Source organism: Haemorhous mexicanus, chromosome 10 (genome assembly GCF_027477595.1).
Source record: "Haemorhous mexicanus isolate bHaeMex1 chromosome 10, bHaeMex1.pri, whole genome shotgun sequence".
Classification (NCBI taxonomy): Eukaryota; Metazoa; Chordata; class Aves; order Passeriformes; family Fringillidae; genus Haemorhous; species Haemorhous mexicanus.
In genome coordinates this window covers 6947437-6960837 of record NC_082350.1, presented here as the reverse complement: position 1 = coordinate 6960837, position 13401 = coordinate 6947437, and the positions used below count along the sequence as shown (strand labels likewise).

Sequence of the window (13401 nt, the reverse complement as noted above, 5' to 3'; positions counted from 1 at the left end):
TTTTTTTTTTTTTTTTTTTTTTTTGCCTTCCATCTTTTTAAAAGAAGAAAATGGAGCATCACATAGGAAATCTTCATCCTTGTGAGTATTTGGGGGGAAGTGTGTTTCTGTGAGGGGTGTGTGTTTGTGTGTGGTGTTTCATGGTCAGCGTTCCCCTCTCGCCATTTATTTCGGAAGGACAGATGGATGTTGCATTTGTGATGGGAAAGGGCTGAAAAAATGATGCTGAGAAAGGGAAGAGGAAACGTGAAACCTTAATTTATCCATCACTGCATATGAATCTGAGAGCTGGCCTGGCCTTTGCCTGTCGGTGTGCTGGACATTTTTCACTTGCAATTTTGCACGTTATCTTCTTGTGCCCCCCTTTTAAAGGGGAAGGGAATGGCAATGGAGAATGGATATAAATGGAATATACAGGCAATGACTTAAGAATTACTAGATAGTATAAAGAGGCAGAATTGTAATTTTTTCCTTTTTTTGGGAATTGTAAATTTTTTTCTCCTTGTGGGCTAATCAAACAATTCCTCTTGTGTGTTACAGTGTTAAATAATTTAATTTTATTTCTGAGATGAAGGAGGTGTGTTTTTCTTTCAGTCAGCCGGGTAGGAATTTGCTCCTGTATTACTGAAAATAGCAGTTTGAGCTGTCTCTGATGTGCTGAACACAATTTTCACCCCTCATTTTCCTAATAAACGAGGGAGCTGGGAGTACCTTTGCAGTTAACGATACTGTTCACTGGGGCAAGATTTGTCATATTCCTGCTCACCTGAATGGGCATGATGTCATGTTTTCTCCCAATGAAAAGAAGAGCTCCTCTTTATTTTTGTTTTGGGGGGTGGTTTAGGTGCTGCAGTAGCTTAATCATATCAAACCACATGTCTCCCTTAAGTAAATGAAAAATGGGATATTTTAAGTAGATCTGGAGAAAGATGACATCAGGCCCATGTGTTTGGATATACTGATTTTAGCAGTAGGCAATCTGTTCAGTAGAAGAAGATGAAGGAATGTATTTGGATCAATAATATTGAGAGAGAAAACATGAAAATGTTTGAAAGGAGAGAGATGCAGTCAGTCTGGCTGGAAATGTGGGCACTTTCCACAGTACCTGCTGTGTGGGTAGCCACAGACACCTTGGGATATCCTAGAATGGGGAGGGTAGAGTTGTCATGGGTTTAAAAGTTTTTGTCACTATTCCTTTTGTTGTGCTCCTGAATGAATGTATACGGGTTTTGTTTCTAGAGAGAGGCAGCCTTTTGAACTCTCTGTCTGTGACAGCCTTCCACTGAGAAACACAAATAAATCCAGATTTTGATGTAGTGGGGGTTTTGTTTGTTTGTTTGTTTGTTTTGCTCTAACACCAGTTTTGTTTTCTGTCTTTGGGGCCTCCAGTCTGAGTCTTTGATCTGGAATGGTCCTGTCATTCAGATTTGTCTTTGTCCCCTGCTGCCTGATAGTTAAATTTATAGCTGGCATTCATTTTGACCCTTGTGCCTGGAATTAGCAAGTAACTTCTAGCACAGAATAAATGGTAGGGACTCCCACTGTTCCCCAGCTAGAGGTGAACTTGGGTTTAATCATGTTTGGGGGGGCCTTTTGGTTGCATTTTCAACCTCCCATTTTCATATCCTATTGTAAAGACTAGGGAAGTTGCTTATCTCCAGTGGATCAGAAAATTGAGTAATGGTTTATTTGAAAATCTCTCCCTAGGTAAGACCTTTCACAATTAGGAGTTATTTAAACATGGGTCTGCTCTAAGCAGTGGCAGGATAAGAAAAGTTTTACGTATTCCCTCTTTTCCCAGGACTTTTTTTATAGCAAATGTGAGATGGCTGATTAGGCTTGAGTTGTTCCTGCCTGGTGCCTGTTCCAGGCCGTCTGTAGTTGAGATGTGGGGAGTGGATTTTCAAGAGTTGGGCTTCTCAAGATGGCAGAGTTATAAAATAAAACTTTTAAAAATATATAAAAATAGAATAAATCTGGCATGGCTTGTGTGAACAGATTTTAAATCAGTGTTGGCTGCCCTTCAGCTCTGATCCTTGGGGCCAGGGCAGGTAGGGGAAGGTGCATTGAGCCTTTTAGCCAAGCTCTGACCTGAGATCTCAGTGGAGGAAGGCAGCAGGAGGTTCACTGCTTGTACAACTTCCAGTGAGTTCTCAGCCATAACTGGATCCAAATGAGTCAACTGAGGCAAGTATTACCTCTGAAGCTCTCAGGAGTTTGGCACTTCACCAAACTCTGTCCAGCTTATGGGACTTTGTCTTTATCCCTCCTTGGCAAAAATACATCCCGTGCAGAGGCTTTTGTAGGCTCCTGTTTTGTCGTTGCAGCAAATCAGTCTCATCTCCTGGGTAGTGTGGGGATAAATATTTCACCCAAAACAGACTACTTAGGGCTGAATACCAAGCTGGCAGCTGTGGCTGGGCCAGGAGCAGCAGCTCTGTGTGTAGTCACTCCCACCCCCCCATAAAATACTCAGTGTGCTTTGACCTTTGTGCTCTCTCCCTGCTACGACTTCAGCTGAGAGGTTGGTGGTTGGAGGGGGTTCAAAGGCTTTGGCAGCAGTTGGGTGTAGGCCAGGAGGAAGAGCAGATTTGTCTGTGTAAAGTCTGTGATTTATAACCCTCTGGTGAAGTTGTGATTGTTGGTGCTGTTCCCTCCGGAGCTGTTGGTAACATAGCACTGAGGTGCTGGGAGGGAAGGAAGGAGAAAGTCCTGGCAGGGGTGAGAGGCTGGGCTTTTTCCAGCATGGTGGGCTGGAGGAATGGAGGTCTCTGTGCAGACATTCTATTCATTCCAGAGATGCTTGTCCTGTCTGCCATCTCTGTTACCTTCTGGAGGACACTCAAATCAGTAATGTGGCTGTACAGCTGTGACTCTCCTGCTGAAACACGGGAAGTTCAGCCTCACCATCCTTCTGGACCTCAGGAGATCCTCAGGTGTTGAGCCATCAGCTGCAGCCCAAGAGTGGTCCAGTTGGGGTGTGCTGAGTGCTGGTCTCTGCAGGCTTGGGTGGCAGGAGCTGTGCCAGGCCTCAGGAGCACCCCCAGGTCTGTGTTGTTTGTGTGTTACCAGCACGTAGAGCTGTAGTGGAGCAGGCTCACACCTCTAACCCTGCGCTGTCACTAATGCAGGCTTACGAGAGGCTCCTGAGCAGGGCATTGTGCTGCCTCTGTCGAGGAGTAATCCTCTTTGCTGTGTATGGTGCTTGCTAAATACAACTTAGTACTGCTGTCATTTCCCTTCCCAGTTCTGCCAGTTGGATTTTGAGTGTCCTTCCCAGCAGGTGCACCCAGGCATGGACCTGGTGTGGGGTGACAGGGACCAGAGCACTGCACCTGCCCCAGGAATTGTTGTACTTATATAGAGAGCTGTTGAGTTTAGTACTGGGTGTGAAGCACATAAGCTCTTAGTACTGAGAAGTTTGTGTGAGTAGCATTTACATGTCGAATGTGCTTTGCAAATGTTGAATAATTCATATCTACTATAAAAATAAAAACAAGCGTGGGAGTGAGCGAGTTTACCTGAGACCAGTCTGACACCTCACGTGAATTAATGTGAGACTTTGATTCATTCACTGGATTCCTGAAAGCAGCACTGTGATATTGATCTTCATCCTCAAAGATCTGTCAGACATTAATTAATTTTAATGCTACTCTTTGGAGGAAAATAGGGTGTTTCAGTTCTGTAAGGGGGGGGAAATTCCAAGATACTGTTTGTTGGTAGGACTGGAATATTTAGTGCCTTCATAAGGAAATGTGGGGCTGTAAGGCCTCTGTGAACTAAACTGGAAATTTTACTGGTGTTTGTTGCTGTAAAATATTTCAGTTTGAATCCTTAAATCTGTTGTTGTTGTATAGTAATAGTAATATAATAACATATAGTAATGATATAGTAATATGACAGCATATAGTAATTATATAGTAATATAATAACACATGGATCGATAATAGCATAGGGATTGTCAATGAGGTAAAAGTACAGAACTAGGAAGGGTGAAGAGAAAAGAACAGAGCCTGAAGCCTCTGACTGGGTTTGAAAAGTTATTTCCTGCTATGGAGACAGCTAGAAAGGTGAAAGAGAAGAGTGTAACTTAAGGCCATTTCTACATTTTAGTCTGAGACAGATTTCAGTAGTAATTCTGTAGTATAAAAGGCTGATCAGCATTTATTCTGTCTTTATCCCAGCTGAATGTTTTCCAGTGTATTGATGGGACTGTGGTAGAGGGTGTCAGTGGTGAGATGGAGTGTGGGGCTGCTGGTGTTCCCTGTGTGCACATAGCTCACAACATGCAGCAGCCACAGGGAGGGGAACAAAGAGCAAATGGGTGACTTAGTTACAGTGATTTTTGTGAGGTAACTGCATGGTCCTTGGTTTGTTCCCCTCCTCCCCAGGGGTCGGTGGCTGTGGGTTCCCCTTTCTCCCCAAGCACCTGGGCTGGGAGCAGGGCTGCTCTCCAGCAGGAACGGGCAGTCCCTGGTCCCTGCAGCCAACACGAGAGTCATTATGCAACACCACTTATTTCCTATGGCATCAGATTATGCAATTTCTGAGCAGAAGAATGCAAAGCCCTGGAAGAACACAGTAGCATTTGAGCAGATCCAAAAATACCTTCTGCAGGGTAGAGGCAGCGTTTCTGTGTGTAGTGCTGAAAATACGCCCTTACGTAAGGTGCTTATTTCCCAGCCCCTGCTGGCAGGGCTGCCAGGTGGAGCAGGACGTGCTCTCCCTGCCACTGGTGAGGTCTCCCTGCACTCACAGGAGGCTGGATGGGCTCTTTGTGTCTCTTCCTCACCAAGATGAATTTTTGTTGCCTTTTTTTTTATTATTCCTTGTGAAAAAATAAAAGAAGTGGTTGCTTGATTTCTCTTTCCAAATCAAGCGCTGCTTCACCACCCCCCACAAATTTGTGACCTTATGCTGAAGGAGATTCTAGTGAAACATTTGTCACATGGTGCTGGAGGTAGAAATTCATTCCTATGCTGAGAGCCAGGGCAGATGCACACATTGCATGTGGGGATAAGAGTCACCAGTTCTTTTAAGGTGAAGTCTGCCTTGGAAATCTATTAAATATCTTTGTAGGAGACAGGAGCATGGTAGGAAGGGGGATCTGGTTGATACAATCTGTTGGGATTTTGGCAGGAATACTTACCAGAGGCTCTTAAAGAGGCTAAACAGCTCTTAAATAACTGAGACACCAGGCTGGCAGACAGATTACTGGTTAAATGATATGGACTAAGAGTAAGGATAAAAGGATGGTAATGTTGAAACATTTTTCTCTGCTTTGGAGATGGCACTACTCATACTCTTCCCACCTTTTCTTCCCTTATCCAGATATTTTAGGAATATTCTGTTTAGGCTGTGAGACTTCACAAGGAAGGTGTGAGGGTAATAACTATGGAGGCCACCTGCAGGGAGTAGTGGAAGGCTCCAGTGAACTTGGGTGATAAAATACCAGTTCAATTTAGTGTTGATTAAGCACAATTCAGTCTTAACATCAGTCTTAACAGTCAGAATTAGGCTCTGACATAGCTTTTTCAACTCAATAATGGGATCTTAGGTAGTAAGAGACTCACGGAAGTTAGCTCAGCATCCTGAGGAGCCAAAATGATGATTGTGCCTTTGTGCATTTCTGTGGCATTCTGTCCTTTTTGGGAATCCTGGAGGTGGTCTGACTTCCTCAGCTACCCAGAGAAGCTGCCCCATTCCTGGAAATGTTCAAGGCCAGGTTGGGGGAGGGCTTGGAACAACCTGGCTTAGTGGAATGTGTCCCTGCCCATGAATTTTAAGGTTTAATAGCTTTTTTTCAACCCAGACTATTCTGTGATTCGACATTCTGTAACTTTAAGGTAATACAGGAGAAATGGGAAAGAGGTGATCAAAGACCCAGAGCAAGTTTCATATGGAGAGTGAGAAGGTCAAGTGAGAATTGTTAAACTTGAGAAAGAATGTTGGAGTGGAGGATGGGATAATTTTTAAAATCACAGCTGGAATTAAAGAGATAATATGTTCAAGTGCCACTGAAGCAGTGAACAACTGGCTGTTTCAAGAAAGAAAGGAATTAAAGGCATGCAAAGTGAAGAAGGGCTGGTGTTACCTTCTACCACACAGAGTTAAGCTACAAAACTCCCTGCCACAGCCCAGTGTTTGCCAAGGTTGTTCTGGTTAAAAAATTCCTTGACCCATTTGCACAGGCCCAGTCCTTTGTGTGCAGAGGCACAGACCCAGCACAGTGTGCTGTGAGCAGGGCAGCTGGTGGCACTGCTGGGGGCAGCTCTGCCTGCCTGCACACCCTTCCCTTGGCTCTGCAGCAGGAAAGGGGCATGGATGAACCTCCTGAGCTTCTGTGGCTTCATCCCATTGCTGCAGCCTAGGTGCCACTTCCTTCTCCTCAGCCAGGCCTGCATGGGATGTGCAAGGTGCCAAGCAAACCTGCAGCTGGCTCTGCACGGAGCAGGAGTTCAGCCATTATGGATGTTTCTTGGCTGGTACAAGCTGCTATTTTTGTCATTGTCAGAAAGGGTTCAGGCCACTGAGCTAGACAGGGTTCTCTTTCTCACTGGTGCAGCCACAGACAAAAGGATAGCACGACTAAAATCACTTTTCCAAAAATGATGTACCTCTGTTTTTGGATAGATGGAATATATTGAATAAAGGCTAAATTAAATCATCACAAAGTCAGGTTTTTGTTGTGATAACACTGACTGCACACAACATAGTTACATGTCTGTGGTCTCATGTGAATAATGCCCATGGCTATGTTAATATTCTATTAATGTTTTTAAATGATGATGATTATTATAGTTGTGAGCCCTAAGCAGTTGCTACCACATCACTCAGGTGGGGATTATGGTGTCTGCAGAAGAAAGTTGTTTTATGTTGAGGTAGCATCCAAATATTTACTGGAGAGAGGAAGTAAAAGTATGTGTTCAAGTCAGGATTCTGCAGGAGGTGCAGAAGTACTGTAGTGCTTATCTGACAAACTGAAAGAGCAGTGTAAAGCACATAAAAGCCAATGTGACAAGAGTTAACTTTCCCAGGTAAACATGCTGTTGGTTGTAGAGAAATGTTTATATGCAGAAGTATAAACAGAGCTATTGCAGTGACAGAAAATCTCAGTGGGGTCAGATGAAGAATTTTCATTTGTTTTATCAGCAATTGATGATGTTTTGGGTATGCAATTGTACTATTTAAGGATAAGGCTGGGTTGTGGCTGGGCATTCATGTGGGTGTGAGATGGGAAGAAATGTTCTACCTTGAAGGAGCAGTGTCTTGAGAAGGAGATTGATGGCTTAAAAACACCCAAGCTTTTGCCTTGGGCTACTCCATAGCTGGCTTAAAGGTTTGCCTATAGCCTCGGCTGGGTTATACCAAGTTAATGTGGGCAAGCTTCATAGTGGGATTTTTTTTTTTGCAACCTAACAAAACAGATAATTACTAATCTCTTATCAACTTGTAAAAATGTAATTAATTAATGTAATAATGTAACTTAAAAAAAAAAATCAACCCTCCTGAAAACAGAGTTTGCCTTTTGGGGATGTGTAACTCATTCTCTATTAAAAATTTGTGCTTTTACTTTTTGTTTTCAAAACAACCATGCAAAACACAAGCCTATATTCCGAGTAATGTAAAAAGTGTGGCAGAAGAGGAGTATCTAATCCATTCATGTAACATTTTCTTCATCAGGAGACCAGGAAAAGAAAGTCTGCTGAAATCCTCTGTAGTAAAACCACACGGTTCAAACCCCAAAGGTCAGAAGTGACAACAAAAGCTCAGAGACTTGCCAATTCAGCAACTCTCAGTCATTCCTGTGCTGGAGTTGTACAGCAATGGGAGAGGACTGTGCATCATGGTGTTGTAAAAATTCCCTGTACAATTTGAGAGAGAGTGGCAGGGGGAAGGAGACCATGATGTCTGTGCCTTATATGCTTTTGTGGTTTTGTTAATTTTTAGTTTTGTTTTTGTCACAAGCCACTAGTTGAGATGATACACCCATAAATTCCAGTTGTGTTATCAGTGAGGAGATGTGTAGTTACCTTGTTGTGCCCCCTGCAGCCAGGAGGAAATCACACTGAGTACCAGGAAAGAGTAGTGATCTGGGCAGGAATCTCCTCTGTTTGTGGTTGTTCGATGTCCCAGCTGGATAATTTCTGCCATCAGCTCTGCTTCAGCCTCTAAACATGGATCAGACAATTGCTTTTATTCTCTTTGCATGTTGGAAGTGCAAGTAGAGATTATGCCTCACTGGCTAAGATAGAGCATTCAGGGAAGCAAACTTAGTGTTACTGGAGACTTGGGCTGGCACAAGACAGAGTGGTGGTCTCTGTGCTTACACCACCTCTCCAGCACACTGACTTTTTGTTTGGTTTGGTTTGTGTGCTGTCTGCAATGCTGTGTCTGATTGGCCACTCAATTTTTAGCATAGTTCTTAAAGGAGAAACTTCAGGTTCATGCAAGGCATTGGCTTAACTCAGCTGCAAACCTGACCATTGTGTTGACACTCTTAGGGATATTGAACTTATATATAGGTAGCCACATGCTTTGGTGGCTCTGGGAGATTGTGAGAACAGTTCCTGGATGGCTGTTTTCAGGGACAGGCCCAATATCAGGCAAAGTGAGAGTGTGCCTCAGTAGCTGATTCACCCACTTGGTGATTCAGGTAAACTCTCACTTTTCTCTTGTTTCAAACTGAATTTTGGGCTGTCTGACGTGTTGAGGTGCAGCCTTACTCTTCCAAGAAGAGGTGCATTTCATGCTCCTCTTGTTTGAGGGCAGTGGGATTTTGCCTGGAAAAAATACTTTGCATGGAAATGGAGTCATTTATGAGAAGTTGTGATTGTACAAAATTACATTGAGCCTTGAATCTCCTTCCAGACAGAAAAGAAATTTGTTAGTGCAGAGTGCATGAACTCATCAAAACAGTTTAAATCTGAGGGTCTGCCTTCAAGTCTGTGTGTGCAGCAGCACTTTGTGAAATCTCAATCTCTTAAATATGCACAATCCTCCCACACATGGAGCTTCCAGCTTTTGACTGGGAGGCTGCTGCAGCAGGAGCATCACTCAGATAGAAATAGCACAGCCTTGGCCAGGCCCTTCCCTGGAAAAGCTCATGATGCACATGCAGATCACAGACATGGGATCCCAGGTTGGTTTGTGTTGGAAGGGACTTGAAAAATCATCCAGTCCCACCCCCTGCCATGGGCAGGGACAACTTCCACAATCCCAGGTTGCTCCAAGCCTTGTCCAGCGTGGCCTTGGACACTGCCTGTGCCAGGGCCTCCCCACCCTCACAGGGAGCAATTTCTTCCTAATATCTAAACTAAACCTGCCCTCCTTCAGCTGAAGGCCATTCCACCTTGTCCTGTCACTACATGCCCTTATGAGTACATCCTGAATGGCAGTCTGGATATAATGAAACCTAAAACTTTCAAGAAAATGTTATTTGCCTTTTCTTTTATTGGGAAGAGGTCAACATGAAAAATCTCAGCCTTTTGGTACTATGACTGAAAGAATAGCAGCAGCATGACAATAAAACTTGGAAAATGCTCTTCTTCCCTTGTTTCAAGAGATGGTGAGATCTAAACCAGCCTAATTTCATTGGATTAAATCACATTTTGCTAAAGCAAGAGGTTGCACATTGCAGAATTGACTGCAATAGAAGAGAATTTAAAAAATTAATTTCCCCCAACAAGTCAGCACTGATGTGTTGTGGCAGAAACCACCTTCTCCCCCTCCTAGAGTTTCTGGACCACTTTGCTTCAAGTTGGCTTGAGAGGAGGTTGTTTGAAAAGAAGTGCTGCTGTTTCATGCTCTCCAAACAATGAGTTTGCTACACCTCTGAAAATTAGGCTGCTTATGTAAGGACCTAAATAAGGCTGTATCATGCCAGTTTGAAAATAATTCCATAATTTTTATATGCCTTCTCTCCCCATGAAGCACATAAAGGGGCATGTAAAGTGGCAGGGCACTGTGCCTGAAGGCTTTTTTTATTTGAAACATCTCAGTGTTGGAGAAAGCAATTTGATCTGGGAAAACAGACCTGATATCCCTGAATCTTGGGCTTTGTTCTTGGCTGAGCTGTGTAGTGAAAAGCTCTTCATTCCCTGTTAAACCTCCATAATCAAACATTCCAGAGGCAGAAAACTGTAAAAATGTAAAAGCAAAACCTTACACTGTAGTAGTGTACTCTCTTGAGAGTCACATAATAGCAAAGTTATTTTATCCTCCAAGTCTGATTTAATCCTTAATGCACTTCCCAAGGCTTAAATTTGAGGTATTTTGAGACACTGTTACCTCAAATTCGAGCTTTTACATTGGAGTTTCTTGCAGGATACCTGGCTGATGTTTCATTGGATTGCTGAATATTCTATGTTACAAAAAGCAGATTTCTCTGTAGGAGCAGTGGTTGCTTTTGCTCTTGTTTAAACAATCACTTGTCACTCCCTAACTTCAGGTGATGAGCTGGGACTGTGTCCAGGAACACTGAGTTGGGCCTGACCTGGCGTTTTTCTGAAATTCTGTTTGGGTCTGAATCATCTTCTTATCAATAACAAAATCTGTGAGAATAGAACAACTGCTGCTAGTAATTGTACTCTGAGGTCACACTGCAGCTTTCCACACTGCTGAATTGGTCATTGTGGTGCTGGTCACCAGCAGGTCAGGAATAACCAACTCTCCAGCTTCCTATATGGGCCTGATTCAGCTCCTCTACTGGTTTGGGCTGTGCTGCAACCTCTGCCTCACTTGCTGTTTTGCTTTCTTTTAAAGAACAAAGTTTACAAACTAAGTAAAGCTTTTATGCAAGCCCCATGTGATCAGGCAGGACACAGGAAGGTAATCCAGGTTCCTGGCTGTTCCTGACTGTTTGCTTCTGGAGAGGGGCTGAAGCCCAGGGCTTTTCATCCTGTGGGCTGAAGGGCTTATCTCTCCTCTCTGCAGTGACCTCATCCTGAGAACTCAAGACACTGAGCTGTTCCCTTGCCATTGGCTGTGTCCTACCTGGCCACTTCTTTCTCCCTTCCAATGGCTGTTTGCAGAGCCTGGAAATTTGCACCCACTCTAACTGATCTCACTTTTTAACAAAATACTTTCTGTTAAGGCCATTCTTTTTTACCCCACTCTCAGATTCTCATGGAATTTAAAACTGGACTTTGTTCCCTGTTGCAGGCTGAATTCACTTAATTGCTTGTGGCCTGGTGTTAGAGCCTCTTGTTCCAGAAGGGACTATCCCAAAACTGTTGTTGTGGTGGGCAGCTCTGGCAGCGTGACCCCCAGCCTTCAACCTGGCTCTGTGGGAAGGTGGCACCACCATGGGTTGTGGAAAAAAGACCTCTCAGTGGAGCATGGAGCAAGAGATGGAAGCACTTCTTAAAAGGGATACCAGCTCTTCTTTTATGTGCACCCTCCCAGAAGCTCATGCAGGGGAGGAGTGGAGAGCAGTGGTGGGAGAACAGCACAGAAGGTCTGCTGTTCTGTGAAACTCAGTTTTACTTGCTTATGAGGGTGGCATGGATGTGGTTAGAGAATTGAACATACATTTCCACAATGGGCATGGAGGGTCAATCAAAGGTCCAGGATGGTAATAACTAGGTGGGGCTCTGAGGGAGCAGCCACCAACCATCCCTTGGTGGAATCAAGGCACCTGTATCACTGGGCTTTGTTTCTCTAACACCTTGTCTTGAGGGTTTGCAGAGGGATCCTGAGCTTGTGGGCTGTGCCAGGCCCAGGAGCAATGGTGGGACTCAAACCACAGCTGAGGTGGGGCCAGCTTCGACCTGGTAATGCTATGGGAACTCTCTCAAAGAATCTTTCACGATTTTGACCTTTAGGCTCTTGTTTAAAATTGTGATGTTTGTTTCCTGGGCAATTCCTGCAGTGTGTTACCGAGAGTATTGCCTGAGTGGAGTTTCTGTTGGAATCACTTATTTGTTTCTTCTAGGGCAGTAATTATTTACCAAGTATCAGCGGCTGTCTGGAAAGTCTAGTTAATTATCAGCTCACCTCAGTGAAACTGCACGTAGTGAAAACACTTCAATAAAAAACTGAAAGTTGTTCTTTTTCCTCTTGTTTCAGGTACTGGGCCCACATGTCCCATGTGAGTTGCGTCCTACAGATGCTCTGAGCACCCCTTCGGGCCGTCTCCTTGATGCACACTCACGGCATCATGGCCAGCACTCAGGAGCGCCTGAGCCTGTCTTCCTCTCCCAACTCCATCGGCAAAGCGTTCTGTGAGGACAAGGACTCGGGGAGGTTCCCCGAGGAGCCCCCGGCCGCCGGGAGCCGCCCGTCCCCGGAGCTGCTGGAGGACGTGCGGGAGCGGGGCTCGCTGCCGGCCGAGCTGCTGGAGGGCGTCAGCAGCCCGGGCACGGCGGCCGTGCTGAGCAGCGTCAGCGAGGACGCCCGCGACCACTTCGAGAACAGCGTGCTGCAGCTGCGGGAGCAGGACGAGCCCGAGCCGGGGCTCCCGCAGGGCACCCGCAGCCCCGGCGACGGCGACACCAACGGTGCCAGCGACGATGTGAAGGTCCAGTTCAACCGGACGGGCAGCGGCAGCGGCGGCTTCCTCGAGGGGCTCTTCGGGTGCCTGCGGCCCGTGTGGAACATCATAGGCAAGGCCTACTCCACGGACTACAAACTGCAGCAGCAAGGTGAGAGGGAGCCCCGGCACTGCTTTGGGGTGAGGCGAGGCAAGTGAGCCAGGGCTCTCCCCAGCTCTCCACATGGCCCGTTATGCCCTGTCCAGACCTGTCACGGGTTTCCAGGGATAAATCCTGCACTATGGAGCCAACAGCTGTCGTGTGTGGCAAAGGCAGCTCGTGAGGGAGTCAAAACCTGTTCAACCCTATGGCTTGGGCCATTGTGACAAGGCCTGAATCTGAGCTGAGCACGGGGATCAGAAGGAATTGTGTTGAAATACTCGGTACAATCCTTGTGTTAATTTCTGGAGGTTTTTTATGCCAGATGGAAAACACTGACATAGGCACTTCTACTTCAGAACCTCCAGGTGAAGGCTGTCCCCAGTTGACCACCAAATAGCAGGAGTATTGCTTCTCTTTTAAAAAGGCTTTTATTTCTTTTTATTCAGGAGTAATTATACTCTTTAAAATATCATTTAGTACTTGTCTTTCCAGAAATATGTTCTTCAATATTTATACCTTTTCCATTTGGATGTGTAAGCGTAAATGTGTAAGTGTATGTGAGTATAAATACATATAAAATCTGTGGCTTGGGAATAAGTGATGTCCCAGTTGACTGCATATATATCTATATATCTATCTCTATATATATTTTAGGGGATACTGAAATCTAAAGAGCAGAGTATGCTCTGCTGTTGGTGTCTGATTTCTCCCCTAGCACAGGGGGAGGGAGGTGGCAGATGGGAGAAGAACAAGCTGTCATTAGAAT

The 13401-nt window shown here is 44.9% G+C and overlaps 1 protein-coding gene across 4 annotated transcripts in view; it reads left to right on the top strand.

Moving 5' to 3' along the window:
* The window catches only part of MAP3K13 (mitogen-activated protein kinase kinase kinase 13), a 71797-nt gene that overhangs the window by 34614 nt on the left and 23782 nt on the right, over positions 1-13401 (top strand). For all 4 annotated transcript variants that reach the window (XM_059855131.1, XM_059855134.1, XM_059855132.1 and 1 more), the window contains exon 4: positions 12070-12644. In XM_059855131.1, the coding sequence (XP_059711114.1) occupies positions 12143-12644 (502 nt within the window). In that variant the 5' untranslated portion in view covers positions 12070-12142. The remainder of the gene's footprint in view (positions 1-12069; positions 12645-13401) is intronic.